This window comes from Orycteropus afer, unplaced genomic scaffold (assembly GCF_000298275.1).
Source record: "Orycteropus afer afer isolate SDZICR_OR568_19922 unplaced genomic scaffold, OryAfe1.0 scaffold00059, whole genome shotgun sequence".
Lineage (NCBI taxonomy): Eukaryota > Metazoa > Chordata > Mammalia > Tubulidentata > Orycteropodidae > Orycteropus > Orycteropus afer.
The window spans coordinates 5,214,734-5,237,859 of NW_006921646.1; the positions used below are offsets into that span (position 1 = coordinate 5,214,734).

At 41.6% G+C, this 23,126-nt stretch overlaps 1 protein-coding gene across 1 annotated transcript in view; it reads left to right on the forward strand.

Annotated features, from left to right (window-relative positions):
* The window catches only part of KCTD20 (potassium channel tetramerization domain containing 20), a 16,733-nt gene extending 1,863 nt beyond the window's left edge, over positions 1-14,870 (forward strand). Inside the window, exons 2-7 of the mRNA XM_007939397.2 lie at positions 1,483-1,756; positions 9,261-9,363; positions 9,707-9,827; positions 11,333-11,530; positions 13,107-13,217; positions 14,578-14,870. Of these exons, the coding sequence (XP_007937588.1) occupies positions 1,483-1,756; positions 9,261-9,363; positions 9,707-9,827; positions 11,333-11,530; positions 13,107-13,217; positions 14,578-14,870 (1,100 nt within the window). The remainder of the gene's footprint in view (positions 1-1,482; positions 1,757-9,260; positions 9,364-9,706; positions 9,828-11,332; positions 11,531-13,106; positions 13,218-14,577) is intronic.
* Positions 14,871-23,126: the final 8,256 nt, after the last annotated feature.

Below are 23,126 nucleotides of genomic sequence, written 5' to 3' on the forward strand. Positions count from 1 at the left end.
GGTGGGTTTGAACCGCCAGCCTTCTGGTTAGCAGTCAAGTGCTTTAGCCACTATGCTACCAGAGCTCCTGGATAAATATACTATATGTTTGAAATTTTCACTTTTTTTTTTTTTTACATTAAAATAAATGATATGAGGAAAACTTCCTGTTTGAAAAATCCTCTGGTAAATCCTTTTGTAAATACTTGCTGTCTTCTGTATGCATCTAGATTTCATGTATTTTGTTTTAAGCCTGTTTCGTATCATGTGGTTTTATACATTTTTAAGTATTCTCACACATCCTATTTCAGTTAATAGTAAGCAACTCTGTGAGGTAAGTGGAATGAACATTATTGTCCTTCCTTTTACAAATGATAAGCCACGTTAAAAAAAATAATAAATACATTGCTTAAAGAAAACAGCTTTTAGGTGACAGTGGAACAAAAACTGAGATTCCATGAATGAGCCCTAATCCAGGGTCATTTGCACTAGACTTTTCTGCTGAGAACAAGACCTGCCTTTACTAAACATGGTGTAGGTGTAGTGAATTGGATTTTCTGGGCACAGTGAAACACATTTTTCTGTGAATTTCTAGGAAAAATTTTAGAGAATGTGGAAATGAAGTTTTGGTACACAGAGGTAGCAGGTTCCGGAAATAAAACACATGGAATATAAGAGTATTATTTAGAGATAAGGAGCTCTGGTAGCACAGTGGCTAAGGCACTTGACTGCTAACCAGAAGGCTGGCGGTTCAAACCCACCAGCCACTCCTCGGAAGGAAGGTTGGGCAATTCTACTTCCGTAGTGATACTGCCTCAGAAACCCTAGGAGGGGTCACTATGAGCGGGCCTACTCGACCGCATATCACAACAACAACAACAACATTTAGAGATAGGAGCCCTAGTGCCATAATAGCTAAGCGACTAGCTGCTAATTGAAAGGCCGGTTTGAACCTACCTAGCCATCCATGGAGAAAGATGTGGCAGTCTGCTTCCATAAAGATTACAGACAAGGAATCCCTATGGGGCAGTGCTGTGTCCTGTAGGGTCATTATGAGTTTGAATAGACTTCATGGCACACAGCATCAGTAGTGTAGAGGTAGAAGTGAAAACAGAAGTAAAAAAATGATTCTGTGGAACAAGAGTTGACACATTATGGGGGGTGGTTTTTCCACATGTATTTTTTCCTACTGTTTTTTTGTTCTTTCTCTTAAACATATACATAGTTTAAAATGTTTTCATCATGTTATTTTAAAGTGTGGGCATTCCTGCCTTTATCTCTCTCCCCTACACCCAAACACACAGGAAAGCACAGTGGGTACAGTATAGAAGTCTCTAGGTTGTATTTTCATCTTTACTTGCTCTAGGCAAGAGCTTTTGCCTGTGAGTGAATACCTAAAAGTTGTTTGTTTCGTTTTTGGGGGAAAAAAAAAAAAAACAGTTTATTTTTCCCCCAAAGCTATTTGCTCTCAAGTTATTTTGGTTTCTTTGTATGATCTTTTAGACCTTTCACTTGACTATGCCTCTCAGCCAGCAAATCTTCAATTCCCTCACATAATCCCACTTGCTGAAGACATCAAAGGCTCCTGCTTCCAAACTGGGAATAAACGGAACCACGAACCCTTAATTGTTCTGGAACGATTTGGAAACAGCAGTGTGGGCTTTGGCAGTAATTCTCACTCCCAGGCACCAGAGAAAGTGACGCTTCTTGTAGATGGCACACGTTTTGTTGTGAATCCACAAATTTTCACTGCTCATCCGGATACCATGTTGGGAAGGTAATTGACGGTAATTTCCTTCCAGTTTCACTCTGTTCTCTAGGTAGAGTAGCTATACCTGCTGCTTAGCTTGCACTGCTTACTTTTCTACCGTCATACCTTTGTGAGAAATGGAGGGCAAGCTGTTAAAAGCTTTCTATGTCAGTGATGTTTTTTATTTTTTAACATTTTATACTCATTTTGCTTACAAAGCCAGTATAGTGAAATGAGCACCCACAAAAGGAAGTAAAATCTAGTTAGAACTATGGAAAATGCACTGCTGAATCTCTTTCCCTACTCCTCTATAAAGTCATTCTAAAACAGAGGTCAGATTTTTTTTTTATCCACAATTTGTATAACATCACAAATGTAGTGTTTTCTGAGTTCCACAAGTCCAAGGTGCTGAGATAAGGTGAGACCTCAGTTGTGGGTTTTTTTGTTTTCTGATTTTTAATAAAAAAATAGACAAATGTTCCACATGATACAGAACAAAGCAACAGGAGAAAAATCTAAGTGGACTCTTAGCCACAGAAGTAGATTTTATTTTATTTCAAGATCTAACTTCAACTGAATTAGAAATGTGAATGAATCACTAATTTGCCAAATTCTAGGCTAAATGAATTCAGCTATTTTATGCTGAATATACACATAAAATTCACAACAATTTTTAACTAGAACCAAACCTATATATTTCTCAGACATCTGAATTAAGATGACAGTAGAACAATAAAGCATTTTCCAAATCAGCCCTACACTTTATAAGGCTTGATTGACTTCTTCTTAATCTTGATACTACCACCACTTTTGGCCCCCAAAAAAGTGTTCTTCAGTGCAGGCCAGCTGAAGTACATTGCTTCTGAAAGCAATGATCAAGAGAAGAAAGACTAGTATATTCTGGGTAACAGATCTTGGGTGACATGTAGGAAGGTTTGTCACATGAAGAAGACAGTCTGACTCTATATTTAGGTGGTTCATTCAGCTGAGGAGGCCAAGGGCACGAGTTCTATGAGTTATTTAGGTTTGTTCTATCCTGTGGCCACATACAGTAGCCAGTGAGCTTACAGATTTAGGCCTTTAGTCATAAAGGGGACGAGCTGAGAGTATCTGAATGAATTGATGCAAATGCATGTCACTGTTAGCTAAACAACACTGGTAAGTCCTGCTGATGATAGATGGGGGCTATTATATTTATGGCATGTTATTCACTATTATGATTCACAGCTAGACTTCAACCAGAGCATTCCAGAAAAAATGTAAGCATTCTTTAAAGACTACTTTAATCAGGATGGAGTTCTTATGCATAGTGCAGTGATTTGGAAAGCATGTGATGGGGGAATCTTTTACAGACCTTGAAGGGCAGCTAATTCACACCAGAAAATAACAGTTGGCAACATTTTACCAACAGGGCTTCCCAGAAGGTCAAGGGAAGAAATGTCAGTGAGTTTCCTTTGGGGAAATCACATCAGGCTGGCTAAAGGTACTTGAGTGCCTGCCCTATCCTTTGTGCTGGCTTTCCCTTCTACAACTCATACACAGAGTGCAACAGGAGTAGCAGAAGTCATAGGGCCATTTAGACTGGAAGGGATCTGAGAGAAGGGAGAAAGCGTGGGAAGAACTGAGTGAGAAAAATAAGATTTCCTCCCCATGCCGTTATGACCGCTGAGTTCATCCCAGGGCAGGCTTTCATCTCTGAAATATGTCAAACTGCTCATCAGCCTAATACCTACCTTCCTCTTCTACTTGACCTGAAATTTCCATCATTAGGGTTACTCCTTACATTGAATAAGGGCAGTATTTTCCAGAGTTCTACCATTAAAATGTACCAGGAAAGGGAAAGCATTAACTTATCTGCACCTGTTAATACAGATTCATCTATGAGATTGTTGTTGCTGTTGTTGTTAGATGCCATCGAGTGGTCTCCGACTCACAGCAACCCTATGTACAGCAGAACGAAACACTGCCCGGTCCTATGCCAGCCTCATGGTTCTTGCTATACCTGAGCTCATCATTGCAGCCACCATGTCAATCCATGTCATTGAGGGCCTTCCCCTTCTTTGTTGACCCTCCACTTTACCAACTATGATATCCTTCTCCAGGGAATGGTTCCTCCTGACATCATGACCAAAGTAGGTGAGACGAAAGCTGGCCATTCTCACTTCCAAGGAACATTTTGGCTGCACTTCCTCCAGACAGACCTATTAGCCCTTTTAGCAGTCCATGGTACTCTTAGCATTCTTCTCCAACACAACTCAAAAGCATCAACTCTTCTAAAGTCTTCCTTATTCATTGTCCAGCTCTCACATGCTTAAGAAAATACCATGGCTCACTGTTCAGGTTACTCAGTGCTGTTCTGATAGGAATATATCACAAATGGAATGGCCTTAACAAACAGTAGTTTATTCTCTTATAGTTTGGGAGGCTAGAAGTCCAAGTTCAAAGTGCCAGCCTCTAGGGGCTGGGTAAAAGCCCCTAGACTTTGGGCTTTAGCTCTACCTCTTGCTCCCGGCCTACTGAAGCTAGAGGCTATTCTTCACTCAGGCAGCTACTGGCTGCTGAGGCTAACAAGCCCAAGGTCAGCAAATAACATGGCACAGTCCTGATGTTACCAAACCACATGGCAGGCCATTAATTCAAGTCCATTGTAAGTCCCATGGTCAGCAGAGCATGGCAGGCTGCTGAACAATGATATAGCTATATGTAGGGTCCAAGTGTGCCATAAGTTAGAGACCATTCCCCAAGGCTTCTGCTTATATATCTGCTTATATACAGGAAGCAGACCACATCCCTAAGGCAGGTACTCAGCTGCTCACAGTAGATTCCACCATGGAGTTGATTACCAGTCTCATCATGGGGAATACTACATCCAGCTGCCCAGCCACTCAGCCAGGCCCAGACAAGTTGACACACAAACTGAACTACCACACGTACTTTAGTCTTCAAGGAGACATCTTTGCTCTTCATCACTTGAAAGAGGTCTTTTGAAGCGTATTTGCCCAATGCAATACATCATCTAATGTCCTAACTGCTGCTTCCATTGGTGTTGATTGTAGAACCAAGTGTTCTGGTTACCTAGTGCCACTCTGACAAGAATATACTACAAATAGGATGGCTGTAACAAACAGGAGTTTATTCTCTCATAGTTTTGAGTCCAAGTTCAAAGTGCCAGGCTCTAGGGGCTGTGTGAAAGCCCCTCGACCTTGGGCTTCAGCTCTGCCTCTTGCTCCCAGCCCACTGAAGCTAGAGGCATCTCTTCACTCAGGCAGCTACTGGCTGCTGAGTCTAACAAGCCCAAGATCAACAAATAAAACGGCACAGTCCCAATGTTACCAAACCATATGGCAGGCCATTAATTCAAGTCCATTGTAAGTCCCAAGGTTGGCATACCATGGCAGGCTGCTGAACAACTACACGGCTACATGCACGGTCTAAGCATGCCATAAGCTAGAGACCATTCCCAGAGCTGTTTCTTATATACGGGAAGCAGACCACATACCCAAAGCAGCTACTCAGCTGCTCCAATAGAGTCCACCATGGAGTTAATTACCAGTCTTACCATGGGGAATAACTGCATTCAGCTCCCCAGATACTCAGTCAGGTCTAGCCAAGCTGATACTTAAACTTTACCACAATTCCACCCCTTGTCAACTTGGCACCTGTACAGACCTTCATTGGGTGGCATCTGTACAGATCTCTCTCACTGGGTGGCTCCAGTCCCCTAGTACATCTAAATGGTGACCTCACCCCCCCCCCCCAGGCCTGGCAGGCCCCATTCCTCTCCCTCTTGGGCATGGCAGCCCTGCCTTCTCACTCTTGGGCAGCAGCTTGACCCCATCCCACTACCTCACATGAACGAGCAGCACTACACTCCAGAACCAAGTTGGTGAAGGTCTGGCTCTTTGAAACCTAGGGGGCTGTGGTGGTTCCACCCCCAAAGACTATGGTCCTAGCCTTTGAGGCTGAGGCAGCTCTGCTTCCATTTTCTTGGTCTCTCCAGTTCTGATTAATGCCCACTCCGCTGGAAATCTTCCTGCCCCCAAAGCATTCCGCTTTCTTGCTCCGTGGGCTGGCCAGCCTGCCTACATAAGCTAGAGACCATTCCCAAAGCTGTTTCTTACATACAGGAAGCAGACCATGTACCCAAAGTAGCTACTCAGCTGCTCCAATAGATTCCACCATGGAGTTAATTATCAATCTCACCATGGGGAATAACTACATTCAGCTGCCCAGCCACTCAACCAGGCCTAGCCAAGTTGACACATAAACTTAACTACCATATGAAGTAATATGAAGTCCCTGACAACTTCAGTCTTTTCTCCATCCATTGTGAAGGTGTTTATTGGACCAGTTGTGAGGATTTTTGTTTTCTTTATATTGAGGTGTAATCCATACTGAAGACTATAGTCTTTAATCTTCATCAGTAATTGCTTCAAGTCATCCTCACTTTTAGCAAGCAAAGTTGTATCATCTGCATATCACAGGTTGTTAAGTGAGTCTTCCTCCAGTCCTGACGCCACGTTCTTCTTCATATAACCCAGCTTCCTGGGTTATTTGCTCAGCGTACAAATTGAGTAAGTATGGTGAAAGGATACAACCTTGACGCACTCCCTTCCTGATTTTAAACCATGCAGTATCCCCTTGTTCTGTTTGAATGACAGCCTCCTGATCTATGTACAGGTTCCTCATGAGTACAATTAAGTGTTCTGGGATTCCCATTCTTCTCGATCTTATCCATAATTTGTTAGGATCCACACAATCAAATGTTTTTTTGCATAGTCAATAAAACCTAAGTAAGTAAACATCTCTCTGGTATTCTTTGCTTTGAGCCAAGATCCATCTGACATCAGCATGGTATCCCTCATTCCATGTCCTCTTCTGAATCCAGCTTGCATATTTGGAAGCTCTGTCAAGTATACTGCTGCAACCATTTTTGAATTATCATCAGTAAGATCTTACTTGCATGTGATTTTAATGATATTGTTTGATAATTTGGACATTCTGTGGGATCACCTTTCTTTGGAATGGGTACAAATATGGATCTCTTCCAGTCAATTGGATAGGCAGCTGTCTTCCAAATCTCTTGGCATAGCCAAGTGAGTGCCTCCAGTGCAGCATCTGTTTGTCAAAACATCTCAGTGGACATTCCGTCAATTTCTGGAGCCAATTCCTTCAGTGCAACCTCGACTTCTTCCTTCAATAGCACTGGTTCTTGATCATATGCCAGCTCCTGAAATGGATGGACATTGACCAATTATTTTTGGTACAGTGATCTGTATATTCCTGCCACATACTTTTCATGTTTCCTGCATCATTTAATATTTTGCCCATAGAATCTTTCAGTGTTGCAACTCAAGGCTTGAATTTTTTCTTCAGTTCTTTCAGCTTGAGAAATGCTGAGAATGTTCTCCCCACTCACTCACCCCTTTTTTTTCCTATCTCCAGGTCTTTACACATTTCATTGTAATAATTGGCTTTGTCTTCTCGAGCTGCTCTTTGAAATCTGTTCAACTCTTTTATCTTGTCATTTCATCCATTTGCTTTAGCTGCTTTCTACTCAAGGGCAAATTTCAGAGTCTCTTCTGACATCCATTTTGGTCTGTTCTTCCTTTCCTGTCCTTTTAATGACTTGCTTTCTTCATGGATGATGTTCTTGATGTCATCCCATAATTCCTCTGGTTTTCGGTCACTGGTGTTCAAAGCATCAAATCTATTATTTAGATGGTCTCTAAATTCAAGAGGGATATAATCAAAGTCATATTTTGGTTCTCGTGGACTTCTTTTAATTATCTTCAACTTGCATATATGCAGTTGATGGTCTGTTCCACAGTCAGCTCTTGGCCTTGGCTGAAGATATTGAACTTCTGCATCACGTCTTGCCATAGATGTAGTCAGTCTGATTCCTGTGTATTCCATCCAGCGAAATCCACGTGTATAGAGCCACCATTTGTGTTGTTGAAAAAGGTATGGGCAATGAGTAAGTCGTTGGTGTTGCAAAATTCTATCATGTGATCCCTAGTGTTATTTCAGTCACCAAAGCCGTATTTTCCAACTGCCGGTGACTCTTGTTTCCAACTTTTGCATTCCAGTCACAGTGATAATCAACACATCTTGATTTTATGTTCAGTCATTTTCAGACTGCAGAAGTTGGTAGAAATCCTCGATTTCCTCATCTTTGGCTTTGGTGGTTGATGCACAGATTTGAATTATAGTAGATTAACTGGTCTTTTTTGTAGGCATATGGATATTATATCACTGACAGCACTGTACTTCAGGACAGATCTTGAAACAGTCTTTGGGATGATGAATGCCACATCATTCCTCTTCAATTTGTCATTCGCAGCATAGTAGATCATGTAGTTGTCTAATTCAGAATGGCCCGAACAAGTCCATTTCAGTTCACTAATGCCTAGGATATTGATCTTTATGCATTCCATTTCATTTTTTACAACTTCCAGTTTTCCTAGATTCATACTTCATACATTCCATGTCTTGATTATTAATGGATGTTTCCAGCTGTTTCTACTCAAATTTTGAGTCATGCCACATCAGCCAATGGAGGTCCCGAAAGCTTTGCTTCATCCATATCATTAAGGTTGTCTCTACTCTGAGCAGTCAGCTCTTCCCCAGTCATATTTTGAGTGTCTTCTGACCTGATAGGCTCATTTTCTGGCACTATATCAGACAGTGTTTCAGGGCTGTTCATAAAGTTTTCCAGTAATATATCAGACAGTGTTTCACTGTTATTTCATAAGGTTTTCAGTGGCCAATTCTTTGAGAAGTAGATGTCCTCTCCCTTCTTCCAAGTCTGTCTTAGTCTGAAAGCTCCGCTGAAACCTTTTCACTGTGAGTATCCCTGCTGGCATTTTGCAACACTGGTGGCACAGTCTCCAGCTTCACAGCAACACAAGCCACCACAGGATGACAAACAGACAGACAAGTTCATCTCCCTTAGTTGTTCCTAACCACTCTGCTCACTTCCCCACCTATCTGGGGCCCAGTCTTAAATAAAGCCGCCCCACAAGCCTCAAGCCAAGATTAGATGTTGAAAAGCAAAACCCAGAAATACTAAAGAATGGCATACTGGATAGGTAAATGTTGATGGAGTTGGGGGAAAGAACAGGAAAGGTCAAGTGCATGAGACACTGTTTTCCTGAGCTGTCACGGTGTATAGGCAGATTCGTGGGCAGTGGAGAAGGTATAAAAGGCAACCGTCACACACTTCAGAGCTTTTCCAAGGGCCAACTCCACATTTGCTGTCAGAGAAATTCACTATAAATGAACCTTGAGGACTTGATGTTTCATTCCGCCTTGCACACAAATACTTACAGCAATTACTACCTCCTTTTCCTATCTGAAGGGAGTTTCCCGAAGACTTGAATATGTCTAGTCGGATCCAAGTGTTGTGTTTTTAACTTACACTGTGTGACAGTGGAATGAAGTCTTCCAGAATGAGGTGGCAAGGAGAGAAGTCTCATCTGTGAAAGGTCCTGCTGGAGAAATGTAACCTTGTTGCCTGTGTCTCTTTTAGGATGTTTGGACCGGGAAGAGAGTACAACTTCACGCGGCCCAATGAGAAGGGAGAGTATGAGATTGCTGAAGGAATCAGTGCAACTGTATTTCGCACGGTGCTGGTGTGTAATAGTCTCTTTTTGTTACGTTCTCTTCCCCAAGCAGAAGAATCCTAGGAAACCATGTTACTGACATTAGGGTCCCTCATTTCTGGTCATTGTTTTTCCTCCTTATTTTCTGTTTCTGTAACCTTTGTCCTTTTTACTTCTCTGAGCACACTCATGCCAAGTTTTGATTCAACATATCAGGATAGCCAGGGGCCTGTCTGCCATTCAGTTAATCACCCAGTTTGGTGATAATTCCAGCAGTCCATCACTCTGACAGAATCAAGAGTGACTAGGGTAGAAGAGGTAATTGTCCATCTTGTTCTTTGCCTACATTTCTTCTTCCTAATCTGTTTAACAGGATTACTACAAAACTGGTATTATCAATTGTCCCGATGGCATCTCTATTCCAGACCTTAGAGATACATGTGATTATCTCTGCATTAATTTTGACTTCAACACCATCCGATGTCAAGATCTGAGTAAGTACAGGAAGAGCTGCCAGCAGCATTTACTTTGAATTTATTTGGAATAGACTGGTATTTATTAATAAACAAAAGGAGTTTCAAGTGTGGGTTGGAAATCATCTACAAAAGCAGAGATGTGATATTAGGTAATCCATTCTTTTGTCTCAAAGGATTGCGAGAAATTGGAATAAACAAAGTAGAACAGTTAGTAAATCTTAAATCTAGGTTGACCACTGAGTCACCAAGCTAAAGGATCTTGATGTCTGTCATTCAACTATTTAACAAACAAGGATACTGATTCTGAGACATAAGGAAAGGCTCCCTAATAAAATCAAACTATATAAATTGTCTGGGTTCTCCTTACTATTTTTATCATTATTAACTTAGTGTTTGCTAAGTGCCTTGTAGACAGGGATCTGCTTAGATCTTGTAACAATTAACCATGAAGCATGGGTGATACCCTCATTTAATAAATAAGAAGAGTGAGAAATTATCTTGCACTCAAGGCTGTGAGAATTAATGCCAGGTATAGAACTCCGGGGAGCTCTGGTAGCAATAGTGCCTAAGGCACCTGACTGCTAACCAGAAGGCTGGCGGTTCAAACCCACCAGCCACTTCTCAGAAGGAAGGTTGGGCAATCTACTTCCATAGTGATACTGCCTCAGAAACCCAAGGAGGGGTCACTATGAGTTGGGTCTCACTCGATGGCACATGACAAACACACATAACATAGAACTCCAATTGCCTGATTATAAACTTCATGCTCTTATCACTATCTAGGCTTCCTGAAACTATTTAACACATTATTCTTTGAAGTTGTTGTTATTGTTAGGTGTTGGTTGTCAAGTTGATTCTGACTTATAGTGACCATGTGACAGAATAGAATTGCCCTCATGGGGTGGTTTTCTTGGTTGTGATCTTTATGGAAGCAGACTGCCAGGTCTTTCTCCTATGGAGCTATTGGTTGCTTTAGGTTAGCATCCAAGTGCTTAAATATTTGTACCTCCAGGGCTCTTTATTCTTTGTACATGATACATCTTCCTACCTGTTTCATGAAGGCCTCTGGACTTAGGATTTCTCTACTGAGTCTGGCACACACTTAGAACAAGCTCCTTAGTGTTTCCAAACTAAGGTTTTCCTCTACTGTGCTACCCTAACTACTGAAATAGGGGTCTGAAGCATCTTCAGAAGAGATACTACAAAGAATCATCCCCAAGTGATGGTTCTATCTCTTACAGGATTAATATGGTCTTGATACTGTATGCCCAACAAAACCTCAGTTGATCAGAATTCTCAGGGATTATTAAGTCTGAGTGAATTGAAGAATGGTAAAATATGAAACATTTCTAACTAAGTCAGCTTTATGATCACCTTGGAGCACGAAACAATCTCTTTGACTTTAAACAGGCCACTTCTCTGGACTTTATCCATGGTAACAGCTGTTACCTCATACTTTTTTTCACTCCAGTAATATGTGCCTTTGGACAGAAAGAATGTTCACCTGCATTTTCTCTCACCAGGTGCTTTACTGCATGAACTGTCTAATGATGGTGCTCACAAGCAGTTTGATCACTACCTCGAAGAGCTCATCCTGCCCATCATGGTGGGCTGTGCCAAGAAAGGGGAGCGAGAGTGCCACATTGTTGTGCTGACAGATGAGGATTCTGTGGACTGGGATGAAGACCACCCCCCACCCATGGGAGAAGAATATTCCCAAAGTAGGAGCCCCCTTCACCGTGTAGCTATTTTCAGCAAGAAACACACAATGCCCAAAGCAACTGTTAGATCTTAGAACCAATGTGAATAGCACACTCACCTGGATGATAAGCCTCCAGTGATGGCAGGGCTAACCTTCATGCTGGGCAATACAGTGAATGTCATACCTCCTACTCCTACCCCTGATGTTTGGTACTGTGTCAGATACTGAAGTAACACATTAAATGGTGGTTTCATTCTTTTCTTCACTTGTTTCTTTCCATTTTAAAATATTTTTGAATTAGTAATAATTCAGAATTTAAGAACTATAAAAGGATGTACACTGAAAAGTTTTGTTCCCACCCCTACCCCATCCACCCAGTTTTTCTCATTTTGTTTTATATCCTTCCAGGTATACTCAGTGTACCTATATAAACAATTATATACACAATTTTCCTTTTTTTTTTTCAAAGGATACTGCATTACCATGTCTTACACACAAAATGTCCTTGTTCTTTTTTATGGCTGCATAGTATTCCACTGCATAAATGTGCCATACGTGATTTAACCAGTCCCTATTGATAGGTATTCAAGCTATGTCCAGTCTTTTGCCATTATAAATGATGCACCTTTTACACAAGTCTTTTCATGCATGTATATCTCTATAGAGTTTTGTTGTTATGTGATCCTGAAAATGGAATTTCTATGTTAAAAGCTTTGTGGTTTTATGATAGATGTTGCTAAACTATCTTTTGTTGCTAAACTATCCTCCTTGCATCAGTTTACACCCACAATAAAATACATGACAGGTTTCCCATACCTTCACCAACAGTGTTTTATTAAACTTATTTTTGCCAGTCTGATAGGTAAAAATAGCACCTCACTGAGCTTTAATTTGCATTTTTCATTTCACAAGTAAGGCTGAACATCTTTTTAATTTTTAAGAGCCATTTTCTTTTCTTTTCTTGTTAACTCTATTTGTGTTTTTTGCCCATTACAAAATTAAATTGTTGTTCATCTTTAACCGATTTCTGAAAGCTATTTGTGGCAGTTCTCTGTGTATATTAATTATCTTCGTAATGAGTTGTAGCTATTTTTTCCAGTTGGCAATTTCTTTTCTTAGTTTTTCTAAGAAAATTTAGGCTGTATAGAGATGCGCTATATTTATATGTTTCTTTTATGGCTTCTAGGTTTTATGTCATGTGCAGAAAGGCCTTCCCCACCCTGAGACCATAAAAACTCATCTGATTTCTTTTATTATTCTTATGGTTTATTAATATTTAATCTTTGATTCATCTGGGAGCTCTAGTGGCATACTGCCTAAGGCATTTGACTGCTAACCAGAAGGCTGGTGGTTCAAACCCACCAGCCACTCCTTGAAAGGACGATTGGGCAATCCACTTCTGTAGAGATACTGCCTTGGAAACCCAAGGAGGGGTCACTGTAAGTCAGGACCAACTCGATGGCAGTGAGTTTTGGTTCATCTGGAGTTTTTGGCATCATTGGTGAGGTATACCTTTCATTAGTCTGAACGTAGTAGCTCATCTCCTTACAGAACTCCTTGTGACTAACCTCCAATTTTTTTGTTTTTTTTCCTAGTTCTTTATAGCTCCAAGCTCTACAGATTCTTCAAATACATTGAGAATCGAGATGTTGCAAAAACAGTGTTGAAGGAACGAGGCCTAAAAAACATTCGCATTGGAATTGAAGGTGATAAGAGAAAATCCCAGTTAGTATTTAGGTTGCATGCTTATGGAGTAGGGTGGATCCTAGAGCTACAGTCTATGTCTTCAAAGTTTCAGGGCCCTAGGGAGTAGCCACACATGAAAAGTACTTTCCTACTCATGTTTGAAGGATTTTTGTTGTTGTTTGCCCTCATACTTCCTTTGTATTTTCAGTTGAAAATGCATTACAGCAGCCCAAGAATAGGTTCCAGTTTGCTTGCTAAACAGTGAGGACACAGGGCACTGGCAGGTAAATAAAGGTTATGGCTCACCATGTGAGAGGACCATTCTGCCAGCAATCTTAGTGAGGATGTTTCTGAGATATGAATGGGTCTTTCTGAAAATTACAGTTTGAAGACTCAAAATTTATTATTCTACTATATACCTTTGAGGAACATCTGGATATATTTACAGAACTAATTTTAATCATCTTGAGCAATAGCTCTCAACCTGTCGTCCCAAGCTTACAGAAGGGTCTCAGAGACTGACTCTTGGAGTGTGCTGAAGCCAACTTTGTCTCTCCTCTGCCACCTAGCATTATGTCTTTGATTCTTGTGTTTTGCTATTCTTGCTGCTTCACTCTTACCCACAGAACTCGTCAGACTTTCACAGTCTCTGTATGATTTAGGTTGAATTTAAAATTGGAAGATTCTAAGATCATCCATTTAATAACCTTAACGTGTCCTTCATTTGTCTCTTCCGAAACCCCAGAGACAGGGTGAAAGATATCTCCCATCTTCCAGGGCAGACCGTCAGTGTTCTACCATTAAAACATTCTTCCACACGTCTCATAGGTAACCGTGTTCCTCCTCTGCCTTTCTAATTCTAGCCTCTGAAGCTACTCTAAGATTTCTTCCAAATCACAGCCTTTCAAATACTTCAGTCAGTATCGTCGTGTTTTCTTTAGGCTAAACGTTCTACATTACCTGTTGCTGTTGAGTCCAGTATGACTCATAGTGACCCTCTAGGCAGCAAAATTAAGAGGATTGGAGTAGCCATGCCCTGGCAGGGTTTTTGTTCTATAGTATTGTTGCCAGGCTAAAGACTCCTGAAATGGGTAAGAGTCTTCTCTTCCCTATCCATTAGAGGGATAGAAGTTATGTTACTTCCCTTGCATTAGCTCCTGCTAGGGATAAGACCTATTAGCCTAAGCCAGAGGGAAAGAAACGTGTAGGGAGTTGGAAGCTAGGAGGAACAGGGATCAGTAACTTGTTAGCTTCCCAAGTAGTTTTCATGTGAAGTCTTTGGGTTTGGGAGGAAATAGATGTGATTAGGAAGGAGAAAATATGGACACCAGAGTGAGCAGTTTGCCAGACTCATGGGGATGGGCCTTTTCATTGTTTCAGGTTATCCTACCTGTAAAGAAAAGATTAAGAGAAGACCTGGTGGCCGGTCTGAAGTAATCTACAATTATGTGCAGCGCCCCTTTATCCAGATGTCATGGGAAAAGGAAGAAGGAAAGAGTCGCCATGTGGATTTTCAGTGTGTTCGAAGCAAATCCCTCACTAATTTGGTAGCTGCTGGAGAGGATGTCTTGGAGGACCAGGAGATATTAATGCATCATCCACCCCAAGTGGATGAACTTGATCGGCTAAATGCCCCACTTTCTCAGATGGCTTCTAATGACTTTCAGGATTAGGACCAGCTGTGGGTCCACTCTATTTTGGAGTTTTTCCTCTGTCAGGATGCCCACACCCACTCTGCCCCATGGTTTGTCTCACTCTGAGTAGGGGACATGTTTCCCCCCATCTTTCCCCCTTTTCCCATAATTAACGTGTCCTTTTCTGTAAGCGTAAGTTCATGCCTCCAGCAGAAGGTGAAGAAGCACTGGTAATTAAGCTACCAGCTTTGCAGCAGCCCTGGGAACTTGAAAAATTTGAGTCTGGTGCTGTTCACTGACTCTTTGCATAATGTAAAGAGAGTTAAGGCTCCTATTGCCTCATATTCAGCAAAGCAATTATTCTCATCCTTTACATTCAGTTCTTGAATTTTGTTTGTTTTGTTTTTATACTAAGCAAGTCACTTAGTAGCAAAGGGACCAAACTTAAAAGTAGACAGTCTCTCTTGAAAACAGGTGGGGTGGTCATTAGAGGTTAATAAGGTAGCCATTCCTGATAATTCCTGCACCCAGATTATATCTGGGAAGGACAAGGCACTCATTCAAAATGCCTAAGAGGAAATTCCTCTTAAGAGTTTAAATTTAGTTTTGTTCCCCGTTAATGCAGTGAACAATCCAAAACCACATACCCAGACTCTTTGACAGAAAAGACAATGGTATGATAATGTTTATAAAATCTGTTGAATTTCAAGGTTTTTCCACCTAAACAGTTTACTCATTTGAAATGAAACAACTCAAATAGAAGAATCTCTCCAAAATCAAGCTACTTTACTTTTCCTGGCTTGGAAGCTGGTATGAAGCCATACATCTTAGGTCCTAGAGCAGCACAGTGCTGTGGGTGTGGCAGGGAGATCTTAAATACAGCTTAGAAACTTTCAGGATGTGGGCAGAAATGTCTTACAAGCACTCAATAGAAAGAAAGGGCGGGAACTTCAGATGAAGCTGGGTGAGGAAAATGTCACCTGCATATGCTGTCCTACTGTGGGAATTTTTCTTTGGATATCTGTTTCATACTGTGGAGTCTTTTTTATTTTTTTCCTTTTAGTTTTTGAAAGAACCTGTCAGCTGCTTACATACTAAGTGAAAAACCAATGTCACTCTTCAATGGAAAGGTGACCCAAAGGGAAATTAGGCTTTAGTAGTTTTAATCTGTCCATTCTGTTCACAGTACATGGGAGAGACCCCAGACTGCTCTCCCCAACCTCCCCAGTACTGAACCATCTTCCTCTGATGCCTCTGTGGCTGTTCACAGCAGAGGTGGCTAAAGAGATGGTCAGCAGCACTATATGGTGATGAGTGAATGCCTTCATAGTCTAAGAACCAAGCAGTCCCAGAGCCAGAAATGAGGTTCGATTTTGTTGTAAGTTGGCCTCCCAGTCACCCAGCCAGGGTATTTACTCACCACAGATTGTGCATGGTTTCCTTCAGGTTCTTTAATAGAAGAGCATGGCTTTGGTTTCCTTAAATTTCATTTCTGTAACATTGCTATAGGGCAAGCTACTTGATTCCATTTTATGACTCCCCTAGTTGTGATTCTCCAAAGATAAAGCAGGATAGTCTTTCCAGGCTTGAAGAACAGAGTTTTCTTAAGAAATGCATTCTCTGTGCGTGTGACCAGCATTACAGTGGAAATGAAGGCTCGTTTGTTAGAAAGGGAAATAGTCGTAAGGGTTTACCATCCCACACCTACATAGGCCTTCTGATAACCACTGGCTTCCATTTGCTAGGCTCATGGCTGAGGTTAAGGGGGTAACTTGCAGCCAGAGGGTAATTTTTCTGTTTGTGAAACTAATTGGCTCATATTTGAAAATAGTTTAGGTTTGGCCTTGACCTTACCAGCACCACATTCATGCCAGCTTGCAGTCGACTGGCCTAATAGTTTAATGGTGTTTCCTTTGCCTTTTCAGCGGACTTCCATACCACTACAAAGGAATTATTTGTTTGTGTATTTTAGGACTTTCATCATGAGTTATTTGATGAGTATGTATAATTTTCCCTCAATATACAGCTTCTATGTTAAGTGTAAACAGCCCACCACTAAGTCTAAAACTAGTTATTCCTTGCACTGGTAAAAAGCCAGGTATGAAAGTAGCATGTATGTGACACTTTTGTTTTACATGAATAATTTTTGGAAGCTTTCAAGAACTAGGTCTAGTTTTTCCTCAGTTTGGGTTAACATGCCCTTGGTCCTGGGTTTGAGTGAGCTAGAAATCTGTATGGTTAAAGCTATCGGCCAGTGTCACCTAGGTGGCAGTGACTTAGGGGGAACTCTTCCCTCCAGTCGGGAGCCCAGCATCACTGCAACTGGGTGGTGGCCTACTCAGCCAGGACCTTCCACAGTAGCAGTAGCAGGACTTGAGCAAGAGTTTTTGTGATTAAAAAGAAAGTAGAAATCAGGTTTGGTGTTTTTTTCCTAAGTGCCTAAATAAATAAATATGCCAAACTGTTGATACAGAAACATTTTCACAAGAAAATGGTTTTACTCAGAAAATCTTACTTAGGGGCATCTCAGCAAACCAAGATGAACCTGAATTTGAGGTTTAGAATCTGAGTTTGTGTGCATCATAATCATGTATACTTGTTCAGGAATCATTTTTGCCTTTGAGGAGCTGGGGAGAGGGCAAGAAGACACGGTATTTTCAATGTGTTGCGTTATTTTATGGTCTCTCCAGAGCAGATGAAAGATACTGAAATAATGACAGTAAAAAAAAAAAAAATGCCGGATTTACTATATAATATGCGATAGCCAGTATTACTTTAAATTCCAAGAGAACAGTGTGATAGTGTGGGTCTGTGAAAATACTGTGGAATAAGCCCAGGAAGGGTGAATGTACTTGGCAGTATTCCAGTGGGCCCACCTTTAAATAAAAACAAATATTCAGAGTACAAGCTTAAGTCAGACTCTTATAATGTGATAGGTAGTTTTGTTTTAAATCAAATGCTAACAAAGAATGAACAGATTTTAGTAACTTGTTCGATGCCACTTCTTGCCATCATTTTCAGATTGTTAACATGGGTATAGTGGGCCCAGAAAGCAAACCTGATGCCTTCCTGAAAGATGGAGCCACATCTGTGCCCCGAGGTGGGATCACCTCTGCAAGGAGAAGGTTACATTTTCTCTTACAGGCGAAACACCTCTACGTTTTGCCTCTTTTACTTTGTATTTGCTTACAGAGTTGGACTTGTTCACCCACCAGTGTTTACGAAATCCTGTATTCAGGATGATTTTTCTATAATTAAAGTATTATCATTTGTGTGTCTGTACTGTTCTTTAGCAGAAAATCAGAAGTTAAGGTATTATAGGGGGACTTAAAGAGGTGATACCCAGACTGCCCAGAACAGAGCCTCTGCCTTCCCTAAGGGGAACATGGGGTTCACCCTTACACCTGCATGTGCTTTTTCCTCCTTGGTATTTCTTTATAAGTCACAAGTAACAAAGCCCTCTATCATCCGCCCTCTCTCAAGTTCCTGGTTAATTTCCATTCCAGACCCCTTCAATGCCATGGTTCCTCAAATCTCACTAAACAGGACACTATATACCCAACTATATTCAGAAGGAAGGGGTGCCTTGAACTTCTGGTTGTGGTTTAAAATAAGTGTGAAACAATGGCAGAAATGAAAAGTGAAAAGGGTAAGGCAGTCCTGGCAGGTACCTTGGAAATGGTAGAGCCTCTTGTTCATTCTGTGTGATTTCGTCCCACTCCAGGTGAGTGCCTGCTGGGTTCCCTCAGTTCACTTAGCCTGAGAGCTTATAAGTAATACGTCAGGGGGCGCTAAAACCAGCCTGTGTCTGCCAAGGGGGCCTGCCTTTGTCACACAGCTCTTTATCTGTCCTAAAGACAGATGGTCTTTGTTGAATAGCTCAGACAAAGGTGTTTGGACTTAACTGTTAGGAGCCCTAAGGGGGAAAATGACATGGTCAGACTTGAAATATAAAAGAGTATCTTTGCAGCAGTGCGGAGGATAAGCTTAAAAGGAGAAAAAGACCAGAGAACATTGACAGTTCCTCCTTAAAGGGCTTTTATAATCACATGGAGCAGGCAGACCTATAAATAGTCCAGGTCACTCAAAAAGCCTGAAAGAATGGAATAACCAGTTTTTGCTATGAGGACTAGAAGGGGGTTCACAAAAGGCTTCTAGATTTATACATGAGCTAACCTGTGAAGGACAAATACTAGGTGGTTTTGAGAGAAGAAGACAGTCCAGGCAGACTCAACTATATGAGCAATGCTCAAAGATGAAATGATTGTTTATGGTCATCAGGGAAAGAGGATAGGGTGATGCAGAGATGAGGCCAGGACAGAGTAAGGAAGGACTTTTGTAGCTCAAACTGTTGGGTGCTTTACTGGGGAGAATGACATAATCAGATGAAATTTTAGAGAATTTCTTGGCAACAGTGAGGTCATGTTTAAAAAGAATAAAAGGCCAGAGACAAGGAAGTCAGCTAAGACAACACTGCAATGAATGGTGGAATGGATGGCTATGCCCTGAAGGTGTGATGGTGTTTTCTGACAACTTCCATTTAAGAAGTCTAAGGTTTCTGGCTTGGACAACTGGGTAGAATGAGCTAGAAAAAGACTGAGGGCAAGAGGAGTTTGATTTGGACAACTCTAGTTGGAGCCTGCAGGCGGCCTTGTCCAGATGGCAATTTCTAGGTGGTACTTGGTTATGTGGGATCTAGAATTCTGAGGTGGGTGAGAAGGACTCTGAAGACCTCACCAGAGGAGTGGTAGTTGAAGCCACCAGAGATCACGTGAGTCAAGAGGGCAAAGGCACAAAGGTCCAAGGAGCATTAGCATTTAGGTAGTGAGCACAATAATTACCAAGAAGTCAGAGAGATGGGAGGACAGCATAAAAAAAAAAGTCAGCAGTCTCGAGTATAGCAGTCTCAAGATAAAGACTGAAGAGAACGCAATGGGTATGACAGTTAAGACGGTGGTGACCAGAGGAATGATGAAAAATTCTAGTATGTTCTATACATGGGGTAATTAATAATAACGTGTCACACATGATGCAGATAACAACTGAAGTGGGAGGGGGAAATGAAGTAACAGAAGTGACTGCAGAGTGTTCCTTGCTCCATTCTCCACAATACAATACTTTCTGCTCCATTCCTTTGTGCCTCTAAAATTCTGGATTGCTCACTTTTTCCCCTCTGCCAAATCACTGCTAGTTAAAAACATATCCAGGATGGTTCCTAAGGCCCTCCCAACTCTGGGTTCACTTGTCAGTACACTAATGTAATAAGTTGGTACTGTATTCTGTTAAGCCACTTGGTAGGGGGGCTCCTTAAACCAATGTGCAGCTCAGGACCATAGTGGGCTCCCTAATGCAACCTGGAATGCCTGTTACTGAGCTTGTACATTACAGATGTGTAAATGTTATCTGGGCAAGATGCTATCTGAAAAGATAAATGAAAAATATCATGAAGCTGTTTTGAACTCAATGTTGGCTTTGACCGATCAATCCAGGAAACCACATGTCACCTAGGAAATAAAAGTATCATTCACTGAATCCTTTTGGGTTCAACTTAAAATATCATTTGGGTTACACACATAGGCCCAGGAGAGTGAAATGGGACAGGGTGACTGAGGAAATGTACTTTCCAAGGAAATGACTCAGAGGAAGAAGCACATTAGAAACTGACAACAGAGGACTCCTTGTGCCATATAGATGGGTTCTGAAATTAACAATCTTAGATTAGAACCTATCAGTCCTAAAGAATGTTCTCATGTACTCTTGAATCAAGAAGAGACTAAATGACATTCAGTATCCAGTTTTGTCTTAGTAATAGTTACAGTTCTATTATTTTTTAGCTCGTACTAGAAACTGGAGTAGGAAAGAGTTATGTTATATGTAAATAGTGTCAACAGTGAGCCTTTGTTTCTAAACTTGTTTCTTGGGACCCATAAGCCTTGAAGATTACCCAGTCCGGCTGCATTTAGCTTTTCTCTGCCTGCAGTTCCTATCCTCAGTGGTCTTTGACACATAACCCCCCTTCTTGCCTCTTTCTGAGGCTCCTTTCCGCACCCAGAAAGGGGCTAAGAAGTGGGACACAATAGGACTCCTCCATTACATCATGCCAATGGCAGACCCCTGCCACGGTGAGTGGAAGGGGGGTGAGAAGTCTCGTGCTACAAGCTTATGAGATTCCTAACTGACCCTAGGATGGGAAAAGGGTTGCGGGGGGAACCAATGTACAAAGAGCCCACAAGCTGACAGCACTTGTCAACTGTCCCCTCTTGGTCCTACTGCAAGGGCAAGGGGAGGACCAATTGCCCGACATGTGTGGGGCCAACAGAAGACCGTCTCTTTATGTGGACAGCAGTCCAGAAGACTAGCTCCTTGAGAACAAAACACCCAGTCCCAGCTTCCCCGCATCAGAAAAGCACTTTGCAGAAAGATGGCAAGGCAGTGTTTCCCTGGTTACAAAAGCCACCAGCACTCTGCTTCTTTGAATTACAAGCCAATCTGCTTTAAAACACATTTTAACTACTGTTTTCACATAGTTTATTCACAAGTTTGAAAGTTAAAACGTGTGCATTTTCCCTTAAAACAAATCATCCCCTGCCACTCCCCAACACACACAGACTCAGTAGCACACCGTTACTTCTCTTTACCCATGCTCACCACACACTCTTGCAAAACCCACAGGTCAAAACCCGACTGTTTGGTAAAACAAAAAAACTACAAATACACAAAGGAACCCCATTTAACTCGTTTTCACTAACAGACTATGAATGAAAGATTAAGGGGCAAACACATTACCTTCATCCAGAGTTAGACTTCCCTACCACTCTCTTCTTCCTGTATGATGTTAAAACCCAAAGCAGGCTCACATACTACTATAACTTAGAATCCATTTTTTCTTCTCTGAATGGCTAAGCTAGGACACACTTTCCATTCAAAGCTGATCTTAACAACTTCGAGGCTAGTGGAAAGCAGCCTCCTAGTTGTCGTTTGGCTATGACTGCAATAGGCAAAGTTACCAACACAGGTGCAAATAATGCTTCTTAAGAGTTATAAAAACTTAAGAAAGTAATAATGCATTAATATGGAGCTTCCACACTTTTCTGACACAGCAATATTCCCACAGAGGTGGTGGCAGCTGTGAAAGAGAAGGCACTTTGTGCTAAAATCCAGAGGGTTCTCAGGAGAGAACACTGCAGCAGAGGCCCAGGCTGAAGGTGACCCTTTACGGTGGGGAAGAGCATACCCCAGGAAGGCATTCTGCAAAGGAAAAAATTTTCAACCATGATTTCAAGGCAAAATGGTTACTTAAAGTTAGGGGAAGAAAAATACCAAGAAGGAAGAAGACACAGTTGCACCAAGGACTGAGGACTTGGTAGCCAGCTCTGCACTTTCTCCTTGCCTGGCTCCTTCACCATCTCCAAGGGAGTTCTGGAGACCTTGCAGGAGCAGCACTTCAGCCAAGTGCTCCATGCTTCCTGCCTCTGGGCTCCCCTTGCTGTGTTCCCAGGAAAAAAATGAGTTCTTGTTGGCAACACTTGTGGGTGCTGCTGGTCCATGGCAACATTTGCTTTAGGGATTTTCTGATGCAGCCATGAAGAAAAAGTTAAGGTTTTCCATGTGATCCAGGACTCCTTGGCAACATGCAGTGGCTTTCTGGGCCTTCTAAAGCAACAATGGATCAAGCTGATATCCCCTCCATCAACACTCAGAAAAGCAGCATGAGCATTTCAGATGTGGGGGTGGGAGAGGAATCAATGGATTGAAAGTCTTTATCCTAGTACCATAAATAAAGTGCACCATGAATGGAGGCTAAAAAGAGCCACTAGCCAGAGGCCGAGGTATGGGGCTAAACTACCATTGCCACCCCTTGAGAGGACGGTGGATCATTTCCTTCAGCCAGAATGCTGGCTGCTGAGGCTTCATTATTGCTTTATTTCCATAGTACTGTCGGATTTTGCTATTTAAAAAAAAAAATACTTGGCAGATAACACATCACACAATCACAGGAATTGGCTGATATTCGATGAGTGCACATTACAATCCCAATAATGTTGGATGATGGCTGTATTTCCCCTTTGTTCGGATGAACTTAGGAAAACACAAGTCTGTTTTTTATCTTGTTTTGAATACCTAACAAATTGGCTCATGAGGCTTCTAAAGAAGCAGGACAGCTTTTTATGGCCGACATGGTAGAAACAGCTGTCTTTGTTCTGTAAGTTTTCAGATGCATCATGAAGAGAATCCATTGACTATCACGTTTCAGGAGACTTTACCACAATAATTGGCGAGTTCCATAAAACTTCT